This window comes from Macrotis lagotis, chromosome X (genome assembly GCF_037893015.1).
Source record: "Macrotis lagotis isolate mMagLag1 chromosome X, bilby.v1.9.chrom.fasta, whole genome shotgun sequence".
Classification (NCBI taxonomy): Eukaryota; Metazoa; Chordata; class Mammalia; order Peramelemorphia; family Peramelidae; genus Macrotis; species Macrotis lagotis.
Genome location: NC_133666.1, coordinates 132,257,940 through 132,284,208, shown reverse-complemented (window position 1 = coordinate 132,284,208; position 26,269 = coordinate 132,257,940). Strand labels below are relative to the sequence as shown.

The window sequence follows — 26,269 nt, the reverse complement described above, 5'->3', positions numbered from 1 at the left end:
TTTTGAAATGTAATTTCATAAAATTCCTGTCAAGTCATTTTAGTTTAAGTCATTTGTTTGGAGGAAGAGTCCTTAGTTGATTTCTTCCCCTAGGCTTATTTGGGCATGTAGATTGTATTTGCAGAAATATTTAGCACAGGATGGGGAGTGGAGCAAATCCTGAGTTCTAATCCTGATCTAGCTATGTGACCAGGGACAAATCACTTAATTTCTCTGAACCTTTACTTAGTCTCTAAAATGATAAAGCTTTGTTGGGAGTTTCCACACCAATGAAATTGCAAATCCTAAACATATATTTCAGTTGGTGTTCAATCATTTCCAATTCTTTATGATCTCTTGGACCATAGAGCACCAAAACTGCCCATGGAGTTTTCTTAGCAAAGATAATAGAATGAATGGTTTGCCAGGCAGACAGGGTTAATTGACTTACCCAGGATCACACAGCTAGCAAATTTCTGAGGTCTGATTTAAACTTAGGTCTTCCGAACTCCTGGCTCAACACTCTATCCTCAATGGGTCACCTACCTGCCTCTATATATTTATGTATTTCAGTAGTACACATTAATTTTAAATTAATTGAAAAAACAAAAGTTTGTAGACAAAATTTTTAAATAACACTCTGAAATGTGAAAAAAAATAACCTTTTCCAAGAATGCTTAATTTTTAACCAATTTTGAAGAGTTCAACTTGACTTTTGTTTCTTCTGAACCTTGAAAGATCAGTTAGGAACAACACAAAGATATTGTATTGAAACCACTTTCAGTAAGGAGAGATTGACTTGAATCTCTACCTCTGTGGCTTGCCTAAGGACCATGGACACATCTCTGAAAGTCAGTTTCCTAAAGTGTAAGATGTTACACAGTTGGGTATGGTTATTACAAACATGGTTGTTTGGGGGGAAGCATCAAATGAGATAAAATGTGTAACATACCTTAGAAATTTTATTTTAGAGTGATATGCTTGCTATTTAAAAAGCATTTCTGAGACACTAGACAAAAAGTAGAACTCTGAGACTTAGAAGTCTGCATGACTAGAGAAATTGCTTAAACGGGGTGGAGGGTGGGGGTGGGAATTGTGACTTGAGGAAATTTTGTGTTTGGAGTGAATAGAGATGGGATATGTAGTAAAGTGTAAAAGAGGTAATTAGTACTAGTATCCTAAAAAAGCAATGAATTTAAAATGGAACCAATGGGCCAAAAGTTATGGAAATGGCCTCAGGCAGCCTATAGGTGGGAAAAAAACAACCACTTAATCTGTGGAGAGGTTGAAGACTGTGAGAAGATAATTATATTGGTAGATTTAAAAACAAAGACTTGTTCTAATTAGGAAATATGAGTAGAAAGTGTATTATCTGCTATTGACTAATTTTAAAAAATAAGAATTTATTAAGTGGTTCCCCCATGCTGTGAAAAATTAGTCATACCTGTGGTTTATGCTACAAACACCAAACTAATTACTTTTTACTTCAAATAACTGCCCACCAAAGTGGTGTCTGAGAGGACTCTAAAGCTTTGTGTTTGACTAGTCCTGCCATCTCAATTCCTTTTTATAAAAACCATTCATTCAATCAGTGTATCTATCTGTCTGTCTATCTTATCTCTTTATTGCAGGGGATGACAATACTTTTTAAAATTTTATGTTTGATTATATTTTTATTTTTTTTGAATAGTATTTTTATTTTTAAAACTTTAAATAAAAAGTAATTTTTAAAAATTTATTTTTAAAATTTAATTTAATTCCATGTAAAAAAACAATTTTTAACTTTCTCAACCCCTTTTTAAAAGATGAAACTTAACGTTAATTATATTATTCTCTAATTTTTTTCCCACATTGGTCTTTTCAATTCAATTGTAAATTCCTTGAGGGAAGGACAATGCCAAACTGCTTTTGCATTCACCGGAGATTTGGAGATTATAGTACATGGTAAATATTTGTTGGTTCCATCATTTGGTGATTCCACTAACCAACATAAAAATCATAGAGTAAAATTAAATAGGTGATCTAATCTTTTTTTTTTAGGGTTTTTTTTTTTGCAAGGCAATGGGATTAAGTGGCTTGCCCAAGGCCACACAGGTAGGTAATTATTAAGTGTCTGAAGTTGGATTTGAACTCAGGTACTCCTGACTCCAGGGTTGATGCTTTATCCACTGCATCACCTAGCCACCCATGGTGGTCTAATTCTTATTGAAGAATTAAGTGCTTTGGTAGACATAATGATATTTTTGCATGAAAATATAAACCATTTTATAGTAGGCATCTATAAACACACAAACCTGAATTGAATTTCCATAAAATTGAGAGTAGGACTGATTTTCTCAGAGGCTAATTGTATATTTCCCCGGTGGCCTATGAGGAAACATTAAAAAAAATAAACTCTTAAACAAAACAAAGATTTTTTTTTCCAAATAAGAAGCAAGACTGACCTGAGTCCTGGGAAATTTTACCCAGTGGTTCTAGTGTCCTGGGAATTTTTTTGGCCAGATTTAACCATTTAACTGTCTGTGCCAGTTGTTTGGGGATTTGAAGGCTTTCAGAAAAGAGTCAAATGGACTAGAAATGTTCAGAGTAACAGACCTTTATTACAGACATGTTTAGGTCATACTAAAGAAGACCCAATACTTTAAATGGTTCATTGTGTCATCCTTTAAGAGCTCATTTAGAGAATTTTTGAAAATCTCCAAGATTATAACCTTCTTACTATTTTATCCTCTTCTCAGAATAGGTAAATGTTTTAGGAGCCTTTTCTCCTAACTCCCTCCTTTGGTGCTTGAAGAAGTTAAGGCTCAAATTGATTAAGCCAGGAGGTTTGTAAGCAGTAAACAGTAACTAAATCAGAATTAGAACCTTGGTCTTCTGATTCAAAATGTATTACAATTTCCACTCTAACATTTCAGGAATAGAAGGAAAGATGGATCAGGGTCGAGAATATCACCAAGCCAGGGCAGCCAGGTGACCAGTGGATAGAGCACTGGCCCTGGAATTGGACTCTAAGTTCAAAGCTGTCCTCAGACACTTAATAAGTACCTAGCTGTGTGGCCTTGGGCAAGTCACTTTAACCCCATTGCCTTGTTAAATAAATAAGAATATCACCAAACCTCAGAAATGACAGGGATCATTGGTCTTTACACAGGTAATGCCCTTTGATAGCCTTATTTCAAGGAAATGCCTGTTAGACCCATATTCATTCATATAACATTTTTTACCTTCTCAGTCAATGGGAGAGGGGCTGGAGTGAGAGAATTTGGAATGCGGAGAAATTAAATAATTCCTACCCTTTGCATTTGAAGTTTTCTTGGCAAAAATACTGGAATGGTTTGGCATTTCCTTCTTCAGCTCATTTTTATAGATGAGAAAACTGAGGCAGATAGGGTTAAGTGACTTGCTCAAAATAACTGAAACCAGATTTGAACTCAGGAAGATGTGACTCTAGACCCTGCAGTCTATCCACTGCACTACCTAGCTGCCTAGGGGAGTCATTGGACTTTGGTGCAAAGATCATCAAGACACAGAAGAAGAGAAAGGAATGGGAGGAGGTCCATGATAGTTATATAAGAGATTGCCCTTACATTTAGGATATCTATTTATGCCAACCTTTCTTCATTCCCTTTAGACAATGGATGGGTCCTTGGTCACCTACTTCCTGAAAGTTGCCCCTAGATTGTAATTGTGACTTTTTATAGAGATGGGAAACAAATGCTAGACCCTTCCTTCCCATAGGCGTCATAGACTCATGCTAATAAAGTATCTAGTCCTTGTTTCTGATTATATAAATGAGGGTAAAGCTCTAATAGATCTCCACAAATAGTGGAGAGAGGTGACTACCTAAGGGTGTGGCTTATAAGGCATTATACAAAAGCCTAGGGATTAAAGAAATGTGACAAGAAGAGAGAGTTTATAGGGGGTGGCTAGGTGGCGCAGTGGATAGAGCACTGGCCCTGGAGTCAGGAGTACCTGGGTTCAAATCCTGTCTCAGACACTTAATAATTACCTAGCTGTGTGGCCTTGGGCAAGTCACTTAACTCCATTTGCCTTGCAAAAAAAACCTAAAAAAAAAGTTTACAGAGGCTTAACTGTCTTGCAAAAATTCTGTCACCATACAGTTTAAAGCTGCTTCGAATGTTCCTCATAAGCTGAGTACAATTACTAAGGCTGCCTTTAAAAGCTATTCTGCTGTGGAATCACTCAATCCACAAGCACTTATGAATATATCCCAGCTATAGGTAATATATTTCTGTTTTTTCCTCCAGATGTACCCCCTCCCTATGATTTTTTAAATGAACTTTTTTTTAAGGCTAAACATTTTTTATTTCCTTTGGAAAGGGAGTGTGCTGCTGTGGTTAGAGCTCTGGACTTGGATCTGGGAGACTTGAGTTCAAATTCTGCCCCAGGTAGTTGCTATCTGAGTGACCCTGGGAAAATCACAGCCTCTGGGCCTTATTTTCACCTTTGCAAAGCTAAAGAGAGGGATCTGATGATTTCCAAGTTCCCTTCTACTTTTTTTCATTTTTTTTTTTGCATTTTTTTTTCAAGGCAAACAGGGTTAAGTGGCTTGCCCAAGGCCACACAGCTAGGTAATTATTAAGTGTCTGAGGCTGGATTTGAACTCAAGTACTCCTGACTCCAAGGCCAGTGCTCTATCCACTGCGCCACCTAGCCACCCCACCTTCTACTTTTAAGCATTGGCTTAATGTATTTTGATAGGGGGGAGCCCCCAAATATGAATTTGATAGAATCTTTTATCATGGAAGCTCTAATATAAGCATGAAAATCTTGCTGTCCCCCCCAAAGTAGACTATATGAAGGCTGTGATGTGACTTTTTATTCTATGTATTTCTGCTCTTCAGTGTTTTAGTTGTAACCTCAATTGGTATTTTCCTAGCAAAGATAGTGTAGTAGTTTGCCATTTTCTTCCCTGGCTCATTTTACAGATGAGGAATTTGAGGTAAACAGGGACAAGAGACTTGCTTAGGGGTCACACATCTAGTAGGTGGGTGATATTGGATTTTAACTCTGGAAGATGAGTCTTTCTGACTCCAGGAAGCACTCCTAGCTACAGGTGGACACTCTGTCACATAGACCTGCTTTTCCAGTAGTTAATTCTATTTCTGTCTTCCATTGTGCCCATGGGTAAATCCATCAAAGACTAGTTGTGACTCAGTCTCCAACAGCTAGTGGTAGATAGTTATTTATGGTAGATATTTATTGATCTTTTTCATTGATTGATTGGTGATAATTGCTCTCTGCTTTTGTATTAATCTGTTGCCCAAGACCTGGCAGTTCCCAGGTTTCCTATTTCTACATTCCTTAGGAGTAACTGTATTAGCAAAGGGCTGGATGGCTATGTCATCTGGGTGCTATGCCCTCTTCTTGTCCTTCCTTTCCTTGTAGCCCCAAATCAGTAGTCACTCCTTTTTTAGTTTTTGACTCTTTTCTTTGTACTTACCACATCATGTCTGTATTTTAGTCATTTGTGTACTTACTGCCCCTATTGTAAGCTCTTTGAAGACAAGGACTGTCTTATTTTAACTTTTTTTTAACTCTAGAATCTAGCACGGTATTATTGTACATACATACAGGCTTAATTAATCATTGTTCATTGCATTGAATTGGTTGGTTCATTGTCTAGGGCAGCTGCCCTGGTCTGCAAATGACTGATTATACCCCTGAGTGTACCTGAGACTTCCTCCCAGAACTTCCTCCCAGAACTGTTCAAATCTATTCCGTACACCAAAGCCCAGAATAAATGCTACTTATTCCATGGAATTTTCCCTGTTCAGTTCAGCATTCTTTGTTGTCACCATATAACATATATCACCACAGATAATTATATATTTACTGTTTTAGAGTTACATATCTTGTCTCTCCAACTAGGTTATGGGTTCTTTGAGGGTTAGTTATTTTGCTTTTTTTTTTTTCATCAAATAGTGCTTGAAATTTCATTTATCAAATGAATATTTAGTTTTTTGTTTTAAATTAAGATAAAATAAATAATAAGTAATTTTAAATAAATAATTTTCCCAATTAAGTATACAGACATTTTTAACTTTAATTTTTAAAAAAATTTTGAGTTCCGAATTCTCTATGGGCAGAAATTCTATCCTTTTTTTCCCTTTTAAACCTAGCACAATGTATTGTAAGCAATAGATAGTTAATAAAAAATGTTAAAGGCATGAATGACTATATTTCTATCTGGTTCTGATGTATCATACCACTAGCAAAGACATCAAAGAAAACTCATCTGCAATAGTTAGAAGTGGTTTCAATCAGTAAGTATTTCTTATTAAATGACTATTAATTGTATTGTTAAGGAGTTTTGAACTGATCCAGAAACTATTCTGAGGTCTCACAATATTGCCAGATGGGCCCATGACACACAAAAAAATTAAGAACCCTGTTTCAGGAGATGTACAAATCCAAGTTGTCCAAGTCAGCACAGAAGAGAGTAGGAAGAACCATATTCCTAGGGAGGGAGGAGTTAAAAGATAATTTATGTCTATGGTTGAATTTGAACTCAGGTCTTCATGACTCTAGACCAGCACTATATGCACACTGCTGAAAATTATACGGCCCCAAAAAAAATTATCACTCTGGGACTTAACTACAAAAGGTTGGCCAAGGCTGTTCCTCCCTATCTCCTACTCTTCTTTCTTCCCTCTCTATCCCTCCCTTTCCCCCCCCTCCCTTCCTCCCTTTCTGCCTTCCTATCTTCCTTCCTCCTTTCCTCCCTCCCTCCCAATCCTCCCATCTTTCCCTACCCTCGAAGACCAACCACTTAACTTTTGATTTAATCTTTACCTAGAAGCAACTACTTTGAGATTTTTTAAAAATGTTTTTGAAACCCCTTATAAACATTAAGTATGGCATTCCCATAGTCTATTAGGAAAGACGTGAATTTGAATGCTTCTTTCCAAAGGTCTAGTTCTCTAATCGTAGATCAAACGCTCATTAAGTATAAAGAATGTCTCCTATGTGCTAAGCATTATGCCAGGCACTGGGGGTACAAAGATTTAAAAGAAAAAAGAAAAACACTCTTCCCACAGTTGTAGAAGTAGTTAGTGTGAGTGCTATTCCCATTTTATAGTTGAGGAAACAGGTGGAACAATGGATAGTGTACCAGGCCTGGAGTTAGGGAGATTCCTCTTCATGAATTCAAATCCTGCCTCAGACACTTACCAGCTGTATGACTCTGGGTAAGTCACTTTATCCTGTTTGCCTCAGTTTCCTCATCTATAACATGAGCTAGAGAAAGAAATGTTTTTGCCTAGAAAACCCCAAATGGGTTCATGAAAAATAAGATATGACTGAAACTGACTGAACACACACACACACACACACACACACACACACACACACACACACACACACACAAACACCTGCCCACCACCACCATTCAGTTAGAAAATGTCAGAAATGGAATTTGTACCTTCTAAGAGATGAATCAATCAAGCCACTTTAGCACTGACTACATGACAAGCCCTAGGAATATAGAGACAAACACAAAACAATCTGTAGTTTCAGTGAACTTACATTCTTTTGGTGAAGACAACATGTACATAAACAAGAATTCATAGAACAAATTCAAAATAAATAACTTAGGGAGTGTGGGCACTAGAGCCATTCAAACAGGCAGAAAAAAAAAGGAAAGACTAAAAGAGGATAGAAAAATTCATCTTCCTCTACAGAAATTGGGTTTGTGATACTCAGAACAAATTTATTTCTTTAGTGCCCTAGGACATCGTCCAAAATAAGAAAATAATTGTTGCTGAGAGACCTGAAGGTAACCAATATCTTTTTACAATATCTGAGGAAAGAGTTGCCTCACCTCCTGATTAGAGAGGCAATGGATTAAATATGCAGAGTGAGCCATACATTTTTGGACATGGTTAATATTGCCAATCTGTTTTGTTTGACTATGCAGATTTGTTAAGAAGGGTTTTGTTTCTCTTTTTCATTGTGTGTGGGAGGGGTAAGATTGAGAAAAAAAATGCTTGGCAATAGAAATTTTTTAAAAATTAAAAATTTGATTGCATTGGAAGGGAAAAACCCATACTTTATAATGTATGGCCTTGTAATTAAAACCTGTTTAGAATTATTTAGTTGAGGGGCGGCTAGGTGGCTCAGTGGATAAAGCACTGGCCCTGGAGTCAGGAGTATCTGGGTTCAAATCTGGTCTCAGACATTTAATAATTACCTAGCTGTGTGGCTTTGGGCAAGCCACTTAACCCCATTTGCCTTGCAAAAACCTAAAAAAAAAAGTATTTAGTTGTTTTTTTCTGTGACAGAGTCCAATCTATGAACCAATTGTATTTGAAGAATAAGAAGCACATGATTTGTTGCCTGCCTTCAAGGAGTTTATTCTCTGGTTGGGGAGACCAAACTCATGTACACAGAACAATTATAGAAGAATGCAAGATAATATTTAATAAAGTACATATTTAATAAAGTACTAAGTTGGATAGAGTCAAGTGTCAAAATATATGGTACAGATAATAAGGGGGTAAGAATTTTTAAAGACGTGCCACTGATTGCACTAAAATCCCCAAGAGATTACTGCTAGATTCAACTTGAAAACAGTTTTTATTCTTTCAGGTCATTTTATTGTACGTGACACCATTAGAAAAGACAGAAAAGGCCAGAGCCTTTTAATGCCATTAAGTTTCTTCGGAAGGGATTGAGTTTTGTTTGAAAGGATGTGGAAAGTGGAAAAATAGTTATTCAGCAGAGGGAGAAGTCGGGAGAGTTGGCTGATAGAACATATTTTAATTTACTTTTGATGGCCTAGGATTCTAAATTCTTGCTAGCTTATTTCTTTCACAGTTATTAGTTGTGGGGGCATCTGGTGCATTATGGTTTCATCTTTGGGAAAAATGGGTCTAACAGGCATTTCCTTGAAATAAAGCTGTCAAAGGGCATTACCTGTGTTAAAAGAAGGCTTTTGTCATTTATGATACAAGCTGGAATTTCTCTGCTGTGCCTTCACCCTCTGTCTTAGACTATGTCTTTGTAGGCAGAGGGAATTAGGGAGAAGAGAAATTCTTGAGATAATTCAATCAGGAAAGAAAATCTATTGTAGTCATTCACAAACTTCTTGTGGATAAGAGTGCTATGTCTTCTTAACTTACTTTGTAGAGTGCTTGAATTTGTAAATTTTTTTCCCCCTTTCTATATCAGGTTGAACTGTGTGAAGAGAGTTCAGTCTTTAAAAATAAGGACTCCAACTACCTAGCTAATTTATCTTTGAAGACAGGGTGAAAGGAGTTGGACAACTCTTAGATCAGGGGGTCTCTGGAACCCTAGGGTCCTGTAATTATATTTGAACTTGGATGAGGAAAAAAAAATCTATCTTTATTTTTCATATTATTTGCCCCATTAGACTGGGAGTTCCTTGAGAGTAAGAACTATCTCTCGCCTTTCTTTGCCTGAGGACTGAGGACATCAGTCCTTTATTAAATGTTTACTGACTGCCCTAGCTGAAATTGAACATTTCCTTTAATTGTGAATTTTTAGAAACTATTCTGAGGTCTCACAATCTTGTCAGATGGACCCATGACACACACAAATTTAAGAACCCTATTTTAGGAGATATACAAATTCAAGTTGTCCAAGTCAGCACAGAAGAGAATAGGAAGAACCATATTCCTAGGGAGGGGGAAGTTAAAAGATAATTTATTTCTTTGAGGAAAAAAAATTACATTATTAAAATTTTTTTAAATTTTTAATATAATTAAAAAATAGACAAAAACAACTGATAACTATGATGATGCCACAATGAAGACACAACATTCTGTCCCCATTATCCCTTGCCTCTTAGTCAAGAGGAGGAAGGTGCATTTCATCACCTATTTTCTGATACCAAGAAGGATATCTACTATCATTGAAAGATCCTTTTTAATGTTTTGGTGGTTGTATATATTTTTCTTCTAGTTCTACTTAAGTTGCTCTGTATCATTTCTAATTTTCCAATGTTTCTTTGAATTTCTCATTTTTGGTAATTCTTACTACATAATAGTAATATTATTTATTAGTAATTTTATTAATATATAATAACACAACAATAGATGCTGGAGTCATCTCAAGAGAGCTGATTATAATATTTTCTGCATGAACATATACACTCTGAAAGCTGACAAATACTATAAGTTAGGGCCTGATTTCTTATTTTGTTAAGTCGGGACTTAAGTGATTGTGAAAATAATAGATCAAGTAAATGAAACTTGAAAGTGTGTCATATATACATTTTTCCTCCTAAAAGGCTGGTTATAAATCATTTACTAATACACTTCAATTACATTCATTGGTCTTATTTTATATAAGATTGGTGCCTTTTATAAATAGTTCCATTAAAAAAATTGTAAATAAGGTATTAAAGGGACCACAGTATTTTCTCATCATCTTTCTAGTCAGCAAACATTTTGTTGTTATTATACTATTAGAATAATAATAATAATAAATCTACCATTTTATTATAAGAATTCTAAGATGATAGAATATTAAAGATGGAGGTTATAATAGAAGTTATCTAGTTCAAAAGAAGGAACTGAGACCCAGAGAGTTTAAGTATTTTGCTCATGGTCATACAGCTTAATGGCAGTTAGGTAATGACCAGAAGAACTCAAAGGAAAATAGAGAGAAATTGAATATCCTGGATTGTGAACAGGGCAGTGAAAAACAAACATTTGATCATCAAAAGCAAAATCAAAAAGAATTCACTGTTTAAGAAATTGTACTATGATGTTTCTTGGCTCTAAGTTCTTTGCATCAGTTAGCACCTCAGGACTACTTCTGTAGCTTGTTCTCTTGAAGGGAAAAATAGTCTCAGCTTTTAACTGGTGAGTGCACGTTTCCAAGAATTATTTTTTTAAACCAGTTAGGACAGGAAATAAGCTAACCTTAGAATTTTATAGCAAGCATTTCCTACCTAAGGATTTTAACAGCCATCAAAAGCTCAGTGGTCTTTGGAATGGTTTGGTAACTCCACTTTTGTGTGACTCAAGTCGTTGTACAAAAACAACACTGGGTAGTCCTTATCCTTTTAAAGGCTTTGCTCATTTCCATATATTTGTAAAGGAAAGGAATTTGCAACCCATTCAGTTTCTATAAACCCAGCAAGATGTAACAAGTTGTTATGTGACCTTTTTTCTGTTCCTCTTGGGATGCTCCATTTCCCCTTTTCCCAGGCTTCAAAATGATGATAACCCCTATGCCTTGAATGCATTTTCCTTCAATTCAGGCTCCTCGAATCCCTCTTTCTTCAAGATTCTTCTCAAATATCACCTTCTATGTGAAGTCTTTCCTGTTTCTCTAACTCCTACTATCATCTGAATTCAACTACCTTATATTTAATTTGTTCTTATTCTTTTTGTTTATCCTTGTATCTATGTCCATATGTCTTTGTTATTTCCTCCCTCACATACTCTTTGAGAATATTGACTTTTTCATTTATTGTTTTTATATCCTCAGCATCTAGCAGAGTGGCAAACAGTAGATGCTTAATAAAGGCTTGTTGATTCATGTGATCTTGGATGAGATACTCGCTTTCTATGGGTCTCAATTCTATAAAATGAGGGACTTGTCTAAGATGATTTACAAAATCCCCAGAAACCATTCAACTTCTCCCCCCAAAAAAGTATATTAATGTTTTTTTTTTGTTTTTTAACAGCACAATCATTTCCATAGAACCCTACCTTAGAACAGAGAAATATAGTTAAATCCACTTTTTTTTATAGTAGATGAGACATTACTTGTCTTATTTTTCTCTTTGCTGAATTGGGCTAGGGGGGAGTGGGGGTGTGTTTTTCGTCAACAATGCTCTGGAATTTAGATTGGTCAGTGCATTTAATTTGAATTCTGATGTCTTTCAGTGCTATTTTCTTTTGTATTATTGTAATCATTGTGTAGATTGTTCTGGCTCTGCTTTCCATTCTCGGCATCAAGACTCTCCTTGTTTCTCTGGATTTTTTTTTTTTAATGGAACAGTATTTTTCATTACATTCATATGTTATGATTTGATCAGTCATTCTCTGATCAATGGGCATCTGTGACTTCTTAGGAGATGTATATTTATTCATCTAATTTCAGAGTTCAATAAACATCTCCCTACCAACTTTGATTCTACTTCTGCCAACTCATTGTTGAATGAATTTAGAGCCTTTGCAATCCAATTTGTGTCCTGTTTGTACAGCCAATTTCACTTGTAAATTTGGAAAATACAACATATAAGTTGCTTAGTTTTCAGTGTTTCCATTTCATGTGTCCTCTTCATGGTAACTTTAGGATGATGTCAGTTGGTTGAATCAACATGTTAAGCATTTCATATATTTAAACATTTAATCTCAACTGTAATAGTTCTAAATTTAATGTATAATTATTATATTTATTCAAGTTTGCTCTTGCTAGCGTTAGATTTAAGCTAAATGACTTTTGTTTTGCTTTGTTTTAATTAAAAATCAATGAATAGTCAATTCATTAATGAATGAAGACCAGTAGATATTGACCTTTTACTTTAAAATATGAAGAATATAATTTTTAAACTATGCATATAACTGCAACTTAAATATATTTTATTTTCTAGTGACATTTTTGATGCCATGTTTCCTGTCACTCATATTGCTGGAGAAACAGTCATACTGCAAGGTAATTCCTCCTGTTCTTTTCCTGAATAAGAGGCAATGTTGCAAGAATTTCACTAAATGTTTAATTATATGTTGATAGAAATATTAAAAGAAAATCATTTGTGCATTATAGAATTTATTAACTGTGATCTAAGAACAGTATGCTTAGCAAACTGTTGTGGCTCTATTTATAATTTTCTCTAGTCACTAAGAATTCCAAATTTATAAGATCTGGAATATTACTTTTAAATGGTTATGAGAAACAATTTTAAACATAAAATTTAGCTAGGCATGGTGGTCCATAGCTGTATTTGCAGGTACTAATGGATGCTGATTCTTGAGGTTCAGTTGAGCTTGAGAATTCTGGATTGTAATGAACTAAACCAAAAGGGTGGCATTACTAAGTTCAATACTAGTATGGTGAAGGTTATCTAAGGAGAGACAAAACAGCAGAGGTCAGAAATAGAGCCAAGGAATGTTATGCTGATCAGTAGTAGAGTTGGACTTTGAGTAGCCCCTGAACTTTAAGCCTAGACAAGATAAAGAGACCCAATAAAGAGAAGGAAGGAAGAAGGAGGGAGGGGGGGAAGAAGAGAAAGAGAGAAAGAGAAAGAGAAGTAAAAAGGGAGGGCAGATGGAAAGGCAAAAAGAAAGAAAAGAAAGGAAGGAAAAAAAGAATGAAAGAAGGAAAAGGAGGGAAGAAAGAAACAATGAGGAGAAAGAAAGAGAAAGAAAATGCTGTTTAATAAGGTGTATGTAATTTACATGTTTTTAACTTTCTCAATATTTTCTATATTATCTTTAAAATTTTTTTTCTTCTCCAGGAGATGAAGGTGATAATTTCTACGTCATTGATCAAGGAGAAGTTGATGTAAGTATTTTATATTAACCTCAGGAAAATATTAACTCTCTTTACTGAAGCTATTTGATGACTATTTAACTTCATTTAACAAATTTTGTTGCTGGCACCAGCTTAGCTCATTAGAAACCTTCTCCTGTATATTATACGTTTATATTAAATATGGTATATTTGCATCTTTATGGGAATATATATATATATATATATATATATATATATATATATATATACATACCACAAAGGTACTCACTACAATCTCCTTCTATATATCATTTACATTAATACTGCTAGTTCTTACTAGTCTTTTTTTTTTCAGAAGTCCTGATTAACTTCCCTGGGCCTCTGTTTCTTTATTTGTAAATTGAAGAGATTAAACTATATTGTATCTGAGGTCCCTTCTAGCTTTTGATCTATGATCTTATGAGTACTGTAATAAAATCTCAAAAAATATGGAATCTCTAATCAGCAAGACCTGTTGTTTGCTTTCTCCATCCTTAACTGTACTTTCAGCCTGTGACAAGACCTTAAATCAAGTTGCCAACTAAGGGCCTTTGAGAATCCTCTCAGTGATGGTTCCAAACTTTCTTTCCTCTTTCCCTCTAGCATAAGAACTATCCTCTCTCATACCCCTAATTTAGTGAGAAAATAGAGGTTATTTTTTCATATGCTCTCTCTTATCCCTTATTTTATATCTTAAAACCCTCACTGCTTTTCCACCCATCCTATCTCTGGGGAAGAGGTGTTCCTTTTTTACTATGGATACCTGTTCTCTCTGCACTGTTAATTCCATCTTCTTCAGGACTTGCCCCATCAATCATTCTTTCAATCATAATCAACCTTTTCTTATCTATTAGCTCTTTCCAGTGCCTACAAACACACTCAGAATTACCCCATCCTTAAAAACCTTACTATGACCCTGCCATCTCCTCAAACTATTGTCCTATATCTCTCCTCCCTTTCACTGCCAGACTCCTGGAAAGATTGTCAACATTGATAGCTTCCACTTTCTTATCATCCACTCATTTCTCAATCATTTGCAATCTGCCTTTTGACCCCACCATTCAACCAAAGCTACTCTTTTCAATTTATCAGCATCCTCTTAATTGTTAAATCCAGTGATCTTTTCTGAGGCCTTATTTTCCTTGACCTCTTTGCAGTTTTTGATACTGTTGACCATTCCCTCCTTTGAAGCACTCCTTTTGATTAGCATGATGCTTTTCTCCAGTGGTTCTCCTATCTATCTGACCTCTCTTTCTCAGTCTTCTTTGACAAGTCATAATCCTTCTCCAACTCCCTTTGGATGAATTTTTCCCAGGGTTAGTGCCTTGGAAGCTGCTTCTCTTTTCTCTCCAAAAGACACCCTGTATACCTCTTTGACTCAACATATATAAAATGGAACTTACAAACTTCCTCTCCTCCTCAGTTTCAAACTTCTCTATTTCTATTGAGAGCACCATCATCTTCCCAATCACAGAGTTTCATAATTTGAAACTCAATCTTGATTCTTTTCTTTCTCTCATATGATCAAATGCAGTTGTACCTCCACAACATTTCATACTCTCTCTAACTCTCCACTCACATAGCTGCTGATTTAGGTCCAACCCTCAGCATCTCTTTCCTGGACTACTATAATAGTTTCCAAGGTAGATTCCTGGCTTCCAGTCTCTTATGCTTTCAATTCTTCTTCCTCATAACTGCCAGAATCATCTTTATAATGCAACTGGCTGACCATGATACTCCCTTGCTCAATAATCTTCAATGGTTCCCTATTGGCCATGGGATAAAATACAAACTCTTTAGACCAGTATTTAAGGCTCCCTAGATTAATGTTCCTTTCATCCTGAACCAATCATTGGTGTAATTGGTACAATCTTCTATCAATCATCTAGCTTTCTAACCTTATTTCATACTATTTTTTGCATGGAGCTTGCATTTCAACCAAACTGCTCTACCTCTTCATTGAACTTGTCCATCTCTATGCATTTGCATGACATTCCCCAGGCCTGGAATGAATTCCCACCTCATCTCTATTTCCTCAGAATTCTTGCTTACCTTGAAGGTTCAACTCTAGATTCATCTCCTCCCTGAATACTTCCCTAATCTTTACTGCTACTCTTAGGGTTCTTTCTCTTCCATTTTTCTTCTTGAATAATTACTTTTTTACTTGGGGGCAGAAAACATTTCACTTTGCTTTTTTTATGCTTCACACCCAGCACAGTGGGTACATTCTAGTTCTTAATAAATGTTTGAAAGGTCAATTTTTTCCCTAAAAATGTCATCTTCATAAGTATCCACCTATGGTCTTCCTTGCAAATCATAGAAAACTATCAAAGAAGTTCTTGTTTGTTATAGTGTTTGCTTCTTCCCAGTTTTGCCACAGCTGGTGCCATAAAGGTAGCTGATGCTGAGGTTTGCCTGGGTACCGAACCCTCATGCAGCCCCAAAAGCTAGAACACAGTTGCCAGACTTGATGGGCTGCATTCCTTCTTCGTGAATGGCATTGTAGGACTGCGTGTCACCCAGTGAGGTTGTCTCTAGGCTATTTAAAGGATTTTTCTTCTCACTGAAATTCAGGCAGCAGTTTGCAGCTATTTTAGTGAAAGTTTTTACATTTAAAAAAACCTTTTTTAGCAGTTTGTTCATGTCAAATTGACCGTCTAATTGTAGTCTTTCTGGGAACTGAAAAAAAACCCCTTACACTCTGCCTCTGGAAGTGTATTACTTATACAGGAAATCCTTCTGACTCATTGTTCCTATCTTGCTGGCAAAATGTACATATTAAGTCCACTCCACAGAAAGATTGTTGCATCAGAAAATTAAAAGGTAATGTCATTTTTCTCCTTTTAATGAACCTTGCCACCTTAGAAAGTCTCAATTTATTAGCTTTGAGACTTGTGATGCAGGCTTTTTGTACAAATTGAAAAAGCCTGCACTGGCTTTGGGATCTCTGTCTTAGCAAGAAACTGAGGCATGAAGAAGCTTGCTCATCCAGCTGCCTACAACCACAAAGGAAGTCTGTGGTGGAGCTAGGATTAGAAGGCACAACTTCCTGGTTTCTTGTCCTGTGCTCAAACCACTTGACCACAAATTCATCTCCTGCTGGTAAAAGCATTTTTTTTTTTTTCTGGAGGAAAAAAAAAGATATGTAGAATGGCCTGCAGAAACTACTGACATGGACAAGTACAAATAATCCACTGGCTATTTGATGCAAGAGAATGGGAAGAATCTTCTTTCTAAAGGACTAAAGATGAAAATGGTAGTGACAGAGTGCTTATTATGTGGCTTAGTTTGCTGGAGATATGGAAGGAATTCTTCCTTTCCTTTAAGGTTTCTTTATTTCTTTATTTAAAGTTTTCCTCTTTAAAGGGGAAATTTGCTTGGTGAGACAGTACAAATGAAGTGACAGAAGAATTAAAGACCGAATTTCACTGAACGTGAATTGTGAGGGCAAGTTGCAAAGTGCTATAAGAATTCAGAAGAAGGACATCTGGGAGGGCTGGAACCTTCAGGAAGATTCATGGAGGAAATGGATCGCAAGTTATGAAACTCTTCATTCTCCTGATTCAATATTTAGTTCCCAGGGAATAGCGGAAAGAACCCTGAACTTGGGGTATGGTAACTTAGTTTCAACACCATAAGCTTCTATTCTTTGCTAGATTCTAGAATCCTTTAAAAGGGATGCTTTGTGAGAACTTAAAAAGGGAAGCTGAGATAGCATGGCATGATAAAAAGTTGACCTCTGAATCAGGAGGGCCACCTCCCTTATATGCACATTGGTTTTGTCACCCTAAGTAGTTTTTCTTTTAGGTTTTTGCAAGGCAATGAGGTTAAGTGACTTGCCCAAGGCCATACAGCTAGGTAATTATTAAGTGTCTGAGGTCAAATTTGAACTCAGGTACTCCTGAGGCAGGGCCCTAGCTCTATCCACTGTGCCACCTAGTTGCCTCATACCCTAAGTCATTTTAATTTCTGAATTCCCCAGACAATTCTGGGGAAGATATTGCTCTGAATTGGTAGAATTTTTTTCCCTGTGAGTTTTCTATGGCAGCAAATAAGAGGTTTATTATAGTCTGCTAGCAGTCAAGAAATATTTATTGTCTACTATTTGTCTGGAACTGGTAAGACACAGAAAGGTAAAAACAATCCTTTTCTCAAGGAGGAAAGGGGGAAACAGCATGCAGACACGATATAACTAGGTTAAACTGGAGATCACTCATGCAATTCATATGTACAAGATAGAGAATGTAGGATAGACAATAATAAAGACCTGAGGCAGACAGAGGTAAATGATTTGCTTGGGTTCATTCAATTAGTAAGTGTCTCAGAAAGGATGTGAACTTGTGTCTTCTTGACCCCAAGGCTGCTGCTCTAATATAATCTCCTGTGCCACCCCAATATCAGTTCGTCTATCATAGGGTAGGATAAGGAGGTAAAGTCTTCAAGCAAAAATAAAATGACCACTTAGAGTTAACAATGATGCAGAAGTATATCTGATTCAGGCATAGTTTGAGCCTGATGCTTGGGAATACATGTGCTACTTATAATGAGTTAACTTAGACTTAACTCATAGTTAACTCACAGGTTGTTGGGAAAATGCTTTGCAAAACCCGTTATTATCTACTCTAGCTCAAGCCTATGCAATCCTATCTGTTTGGGGTAGGTCTGATTCTGATTAGTACCCTCTTAGGTTGAATTTGATAAGGGAATGAAATAAGTTACTTGTAGATCATTCAACAGTTAACAAAAGATTTACTTTGACATACTATGGAAAGAATATCCAAGAGGCATATACCAGCTCTTGGGGTAGATAAGTCTTTCTCCTCCCTAACCTGTCTCTATATAGAAATATGTCTGGTCAATAGAGCTTGATGTGGCCTAGCTTTGGGACACTCATTTGGGCAAGCCTTTTTATGACTAGCAAACCATGTCAGTATGTCCAGAGGCTACAGGGAAACTACATTAATGGATGCAAATCAAGACCCAGGAATAGCTTTGAGGCTTTTTCTTAGAGAAAAACTGAGCTTAATTTATGTGGTAATAAAGGGGAAGGGAGACTTGTCTCAAATACAGTGATCCTATCATACAAACCATTCTAGCTCCTCAAGGAGATCATATTATCAAACCAGGAATTGGAACCTTTATACTCCTCCCTTCAGAATGATTCTAGAATAAATCTGATGAGTCCTGCACAGTCCCTAAAGATATTTTCCATACCCTTTTCTATTAAAGATGGTAGAAGTGATTGGAATAGTTTTTTATTTCTGCACTACAGAGCTATAATTACAATTTCTACTACTACTACTACTACCACTACTACTACTTTTATTAGTACTATTTACTACTACTACTACCAACACTATTACTTACTACTATAGCTCACAGGTCCTACATTTCCTTAGTTTCATAAATTGTTGCTAAGAATTCTATCACCTGATATCCATCTTTTTGTTTCTGGGTATTTCTACAATTAGTTGGGCTTATCTTCAGAAAAAAAAATTTAGATGGGTTTTTCAAACATGGTGGAACCTTACAGAGCTTGCCCTCCTCTGACAACCTTTGAGGATCCTAGAACCCCATAGGACTTTGGTGGAGAATTGCACACACTGGCTCTTAAAATTCCCCTCCTCCACTAAAAGAATGAAACATTTAAAAACTTCATAGAAAAAAAGCACCTACTTTGTTCCCAATCCAAGAATTTTTTAAACTAGTTGATCTGCCCTCAAGTCCCCCCCACCTTTAGTCCCCCAACTCCAGGATACCCATTTGTATTTCCTACCTCATCAAAGAAAGATAATGAATCATTATGGCTACTAGACGATTATCCTTGGTTATTGCCTGGAGAGAAAAAATTTCTACAAAGCTATTGTAATTTCGCCTCCTACACAAAACATTTTTTTTGTATTTCCTAGTTAGTATTCTCTTCCACTTAAAACTACTTTATATATGTTTTAAGTTGACTTCTCTGCTTACATATTATATCCCTTCTTTGGAATGTGAGCTCCCTGTGGGCAGGGCTGTATTTTATTTTTGCATTTGTATCCCCAAGAGCCTTGCCTATTATCGTTATTCTTCAGTCCTTTTCAGTCTTGTCTGACTCTGTGTGACCCAATTTGGCACTTTCTTGGCAAAAATAATGGAGTGGTTTGCTATTATCAGCACCTAGGGCTTGGTTTGGCCACTTTTGATCCTTGCCTGATGTTGGGGAAGATGCCCAAGTCATGAAAATGGTTCCATAGATCCTTCTTTCAGCTGACTACCTATTCTTGGGTTCTCCTCTGGCATAAATGTGTTACAGCTGGCTTGTCTCCAAGAGTGGGGACATGTGGAGGCAATTTCATGAAAGGAAAAAATTAGGTCACTTTCCAGTAACTGGAATTCTCCAAATATATTGTCTTGGCAGATTCAATCATCCTCTCTCCATCCCTAGACTAAAGTTGCTTTTGTACCTGTCTACCAATAATAGTTTGGTGACATCTAAGAAGTTCCCTTCCTTGCAAGATCATTGACTTGCCAGCATCAGAAAGGGGAGCAGAGGGGCAAGGATCAGGAAGGGAATGGGGCTCATCTTGTATTTCAGTAGCATACTTTGACTTCCTGGCTTTAGTCTCAAGCTCAGGTCCATTATGCATCCTGATGGGACAATCCCATGTCTATGGGATGTCTGGCAACTTCAGCCACTTTGGATTTCCAGGATGAATGTGTTAGCTCTTCTGGACTCCATCAATCTAATCACATTTTCCAGCTATGTGATGTACTGAATGCTGGTAGACTCTGGGTGTGGCCCACTGAAGGGTCATATTCAGAAGTTCTTACAGATGTGGGATGAACTTAATTTTCAATATAAATAGGAAGGTATGTGTAAATTAATAAGTTAAAAAGTAGGAGTGCAGGCAGATGCCACATTGAAGGAATCAAAAAGTTCTTTGGATAGTCAGTAATGGAACCTGGGATGAAATAAATGGAATCCTGGGGAGTCTATTTGAGTTATGGGGATATATATTATAATAATTACTGTTATTACTACTTATGGATATGAAATTGCCTGAGCAGGATAATCTAACCTCCACATTTCACCTCCTGGGCCTTACACAGTTCCTTTTGTTTATTTCTTTCTGTAAATTCACATTTTCTTTTCAGTGTTGGCAATAAAATAAAATAACCCCTGAACATGTGACCCAAATTGATGGGATCAGCTAGCCAGAAGCTTTTCCAGTGGAGGCTTTCATATGCAACGTGGGAGGTTCCCTAGGATGGCATTTTATGACATTGATGATCCTCATTTTTATTGTGGGTGTGGGGAGGGAAGAAGCTTGGTATCTGCATAATTGCATCCAATAAAAACTGAGTTTCCCCCCTATTGGTTACCTCTGGGTCTTTAAGAAGAATAATGGTTCATTTTCTTTCATGGATGTTGGGGGTGGGGATGGGAGGGAGGCTTTTACCTAGCAGGAGCACATTTCTTTCCTAAATGTATCCTCAAAATGGGTCACTGAACGGGAGGGAGCCCACTTGTGCAAACTCCTAAGCTGACCAGAACCACAGGTGAACAAATGCCAAAAAATACCAGTTTAAGTTTAAATTCTGTTTTTTGAAACACTGGAAATGCCTGCTGAGAAATTCATGTTGCCAAGAGCTATAATCCATTTTTTCTAAATAAAAGAAATCTTTCTATTTGCTTTATTCATGGAACCAAGCATTCCTACTTAAAAGGTTGTTCCCATCCACCAATTTTTATGGGTTTAAAAAAAATCAGTTTGTTTTGTGCCCTCTTAGAGGTCTAATTCTTTGTTTAATTGTTTTCAGGCCTTTGTTATTTATAAAAATTGTCTGTGGCACTAGGCTTGGTTGCTTTGGAGTAGTAGGAAGACTAAAGATATAGTGAAATGTTTTGAAAGTAAAAATCCTAGAAGCAGGAAAAGTTCATCAAATCAAAGCTTTAGAACTAGTAAGGATTTTAGAGGTTATCTGGTCTAGTGATGTCAAAATCACCTGCAGATTAGCTTAGAAAACTATGTTGCATTGTATTAAAAAGAGATTTTGTTTGTTTTAATCTGATTCGTGTTGCACTAAGGAATTCATAGCTCTGCTATTCAGAATTTGACATTTCTTTTCTGGTCCAACCCCTTCATTTAATGAATGAAAATCAGGCCCAGAAATGCTAAGCAACTTAGTTATGATAACATAGGTAGTTAGAGGTAGAGATGCACTTTAAACTCAGGTCCTCTGACTAAACTCCTGAATTTTAACTATCAGGGTGCAAATTAAAGTCATTGATAGAAAGATGTTTTTCTCATTTTCTTTACTCTAATGTTCCTCTTCCTCACATTCTAGTTTTTCAGGATGTAACTGTGGCAAAATAGACCCTCCCTACTTGCTTTTGTATTGAGAATGTTGATATTCCTTCAAGGTAGTTGATATTCCTTCAGTGCTGTTGTGACCCTAGTAGTATAGTCATATAACATTAAGTTAGACATTTTTGTTGACTGAGTGATATAAAAATATTAATCACTTAGTTAACAAATTGTCAATAAAAATCCTTGTCATTGAATGACTAAGTATTTTGTCATTGTTGTGTTCAGTTATGCCTGACTCTTTGTGACCCCATTTGGGTGGTTTGCCACTGGAGTAGTTGCTATTTCCTTTTTTAGCTCCTTTTACAGATGAGGAAACTAAGGCAAACAGGGTGAAATGACTTGCCCAGTCACACAGGTAGGAAGTCTCTCTGAGGTTGAATTTGAACTTGAATTTTCCTGATTTTAAGTCCAGGACTCTATCCACAATCTTGCCTAGATGTGCTTCACACACTGATATAGGCCATATAGTGCATAAGAGTGCTGAACTCAGAGTAAGAACAACCCGAATTCAAATCCAGCCTTAAATGTGCGACCTTGGATAGGTCACTTAACCTCTTCCTTCCCCAGTTTCGTTATCTGAAATAATAGCAGCATTTACTTAACAGGATTTCATTGAGGGGATCACATGAAATAATATGTTATTATTTGCCATTATTGGAACACCATGTCTTGATTTATTGATTTGGAATTTTTTCTACCTTGGGTAGTTTTTATCTTCCCATTTATTATGAAATATTTTGGAGGTTTTTATAATGTGGCATGAAAATCCATGCCATCAAACTGCCAAGTATTAAAACTACCCTATAAAAAAGGGTGTTTGACCATTTGCTATAGAGCAAAAACAATAGCTGTATGGTTGCAGGGAAGTCACTTGACTTCTTTGAGCCTCTATAAAGTGGGGTTAATGATACTCATATTGTGAGTTCACCCCATAGGGCTGTTATGAAGAACACACTTTCAAAATTTTAAGTGTTTTAGAGATGTGAGTTATTCCAAGACAGCCAATTTAAAACATTATTAGGCACCTATGTTGACGCTGTACTGAGTACTGGGAGCACAGACAATTGGAGGTGCTTAGAGAACTTCCACTTTGAAATATTCAATAGATAGAGATTTATGATTGGAGTTCCAGATAGAGATTAGGACTGGGTCTATAGATCTGGGAATTATCTTAATAGAGACCATAATTAAACCCTTGGGAGTTGAGGAGGTCACCAAGAGAATGAGTGTAGAGAACAGAGAAGGTTGAAGACCAAGTCTTTGTGTACACCCAAAACTAGGTGTCATGGTGAAGGTGAACAAGAAAAGGAGATTGGGAAAGGTGTCTTCGGACCAATAAGAGAACCAAGAGAGCAATTTCACGAAAACATAGAAGGGAGAGAGTATGCTGGGAAGAGGGTGATTAGCAGTCAGAGGTTTGAACAGGGTGAGAATGGAGAAAAAGTCAGCAGATTTGGCCATTTAGGTTACTGGTACCTTTGGAGAGAGAAGCTGCAGTTGAATAATGAGATGAAATAAAACATATCACAAAAGGTTGAAAACTGAGAGACTGGCTTGTGGAGATGATGAGTGTAGGCATCATTTTCTAGGAGTTTAGCTAAGAAAAGGAGGAGGAATATAAGATGATAGCCAAAGGTAGGGTTTAGTGAGAAGTTTTTCAGAAGGGGTGAAACTTCAGCCTGTATTTAGGAGTGGGGAAGAAGCCAATAGTTAAGAATATTTTTTAAAAAATTAAGAGAAGTCTTGTACTAACAGAAAGCAAAATAGCAGTAGGCCAATAAATTGTCTTCTAGTAGATTTTGTTTATTCTAGAGAGCCCAGAACTTTTTTTGAGGGGCAGAAAGGTGCAAATGTGACTTGGTTGCTATAGAAACTTGGAAGTGAGAAAATGCTCTACTGATGAAGATTGATGACTGTTCTACATCTGATAGCTTTGAGGGATTACCTGTTGGGGCTCTGAGTAGAGCTTGCTCATCACCATGCCCAGACTTAGATATCCGAGAGATATCTGAACCTAGATCTTCCTGATTCCAAGACTAACATTCTATTGACCATGCCTAACTAGTTGTCTCTAGCAATTAGACCTAAGGATGCATTGTTGACTTGCCTAGGTCTTTGTTGTTCCTTGAAGTCCAGGGGATCAAATGATTTGCTTAGGTTTGTTGCTCAGTCCTTTCAGTCATGTCCAGCTTTTCATGACCCTATTTGGTGTTTTCTTGGCACAGATACTGGATTAGTTTGCCATTTCCTTCTCCAATTTACAGATGATAAAATTGAAGCAAACAGGGTTAAGTGACTTACCCAAGGTCCCATAGCTAGTAAGTGTCTGAGGTCAGATTTGAACTCGGGAAGAAGAGTCTTCTGATTTCAGGCTCAATACTCTATTCCTGGACCACCTAGCTGCCCACCCCCATTTTACAGTACAGAAAATCGAGGCAGAAAGTATTAAAGTGACTTATACAAAGTCACACAGCCAGTAAGTACCTAAGACCTATTTGGATTCATGTCTTCTGGATCCCAGACCTAACATTCTATCACAATTTGCTGCTCTTTTTTAGAAGATGGATTTGTATTTAGATCTTCCCCATTCTATGCCCAGTACTTCATCCATTATGCCCCAGTGCCTTATCTCCTTAGCAGGAGGAAAACCAAAATTTGTTATAGAAGATAACAAATTTCCTGAATCTAAAATTGAACCAACTGGTGCAGCTGTAACTATAAAGCTGATAGACAAGTCAGCAGGGATATTACTGTTTACCTTTAAAATGTGGAACATGCTGTACTCTTCTTGAAGCTAATGCAAATTGTAGGCTGCAGCTCCCATAGCCTGGAAGTAAAATACATTCCATTCCTGGGGAATCTTCTGTGAAAATGAGTTTAGATTTTTCTTGCTCAAAGATCCTGAGAAGAAAGGACATTAATTTATTAGTCTTTCCCCCACCCCCCATCATCTCAAGGAAGGAAAGTACATATAGTGACTGATTATGCTTGTGTTATTTTCTTGTCTGACAATTAAAATGTCTGTAAACATAGGATAAAGAAGAAAATTGGAGTGTAATTCAAAGTAAAAAAAACAAAAAAAAAACCAAAGCAACCCATCATTCCCTGAATTAACTAGATAACCTAAGATGACAAATGATTTTATTTATCTAGACAGTTGCCTCAGTTCTCCATTTTTCTTTATGATAAGAGACTATTCATGGTCACAGAAGAAATATAACAAAACATAATTTCTGAAGGTAAAAGTCCTTCCAAAAGTGTCAGGATCTGGTTTATGCTTTTAACATTTATCTTCCTTATTATTTCTTTTATCCATTTCCTCCTTTTTTATTCTTACTATATTCTCCCTAGTTCAGGTCCTTCCTAGACTGTCAGCTTTACCTTCTGGTCTATATACTGTTATTCCCTCCTGTATTTTGCCTCTGTTAATCCTCTCTTGCCCCAATCTATTTCACACATTGACTGACAGATTATTCAGTAGGCAATGGGCCATTGAAAGATTTTGAGCAAGAGGTTGATATGATCAGAGCTATGTTCTGTAATTTAGGTTTCAGTCATGTCTGACTCTTTGTATGAAGATTAAAATCTTAAGTTTTGAGTTTTGTTATTCAATACCCTCCAGGTTCTTTGTTTTATTATCTTTCTATATCTTGATTCCAGTTCTTCATTGTCCTCATTCTCTGCCTTCTACCTTCAGTTGAAATTACATCCTTCAAAGTTTACCTCCAATGCTACCTATTCTGAGAATTCTTCCTTGACCTTCTGCTTCCAACTATGTCTCACTAGCTTCTTAGGTTCTCTCTCTCTCTGTCTCTCTCTCTCTCTAGTCTGTCTCCTGTCTCTGTTGCTGTTTCTGTCTGTCTTTCTCTCTCTTTCTCCAGTCTGTCACCATCTCTAATTCATCCTTCATACATCAGCCAAAATAATCTCATAAATATTATATGAATTTGACCCTCTTATTCCATTGCTGAAATAGCTTGAGTGATTGACTCCCTATTGCTGATAGGATAATGTATTAAGTCCTTGACCTTAATTTTAAGAACCTCTACCATCTAACTTCAATTTAATTTTCTAATGCACTTACTTTTTTTACTTTACTGAATTATTTTTACTTGAAAAAATAAGACCTCATTTTATGGAAAAAACACATATATTTTGCCATCTTAGGAAAGATATTATGGAATAGGGGCAGCTAGGTGGCGCAGTGGATAAAGCACCAGTCCTGGAGTCAGGAGTACCTGGGTTCAAATCTGGTCTCAGACACTTAATAATTACCTAGCCGTGTGGCCTTGGGCAAGCCACTTAACCCCATTTTCCTTGCAAAAAAAAAAAAAACCCTTAAAAAAAGATATTATGGAATAAAGACTTTTATTTATGGCAAGAAAAGAGTGACCCATTTCCTTTTCATCCCAAAGCCTTTGCAGACACACACACTTGGGTGTCCT

General features: G+C 36.5%; 1 protein-coding gene across 3 annotated transcripts in view; it reads left to right on the top strand.

Annotated features, from left to right (window-relative positions):
* The window catches only part of PRKAR1B (protein kinase cAMP-dependent type I regulatory subunit beta), a 255,717-nt gene that overhangs the window by 134,920 nt on the left and 94,528 nt on the right, over positions 1-26,269 (top strand). For all 3 annotated transcript variants that reach the window (XM_074202616.1, XM_074202619.1, XM_074202617.1), the window contains 2 exons: positions 12,572-12,633; positions 13,436-13,482. In XM_074202616.1, coding sequence (XP_074058717.1) covers positions 12,572-12,633; positions 13,436-13,482 — 109 coding nt within the window. The remainder of the gene's footprint in view (positions 1-12,571; positions 12,634-13,435; positions 13,483-26,269) is intronic.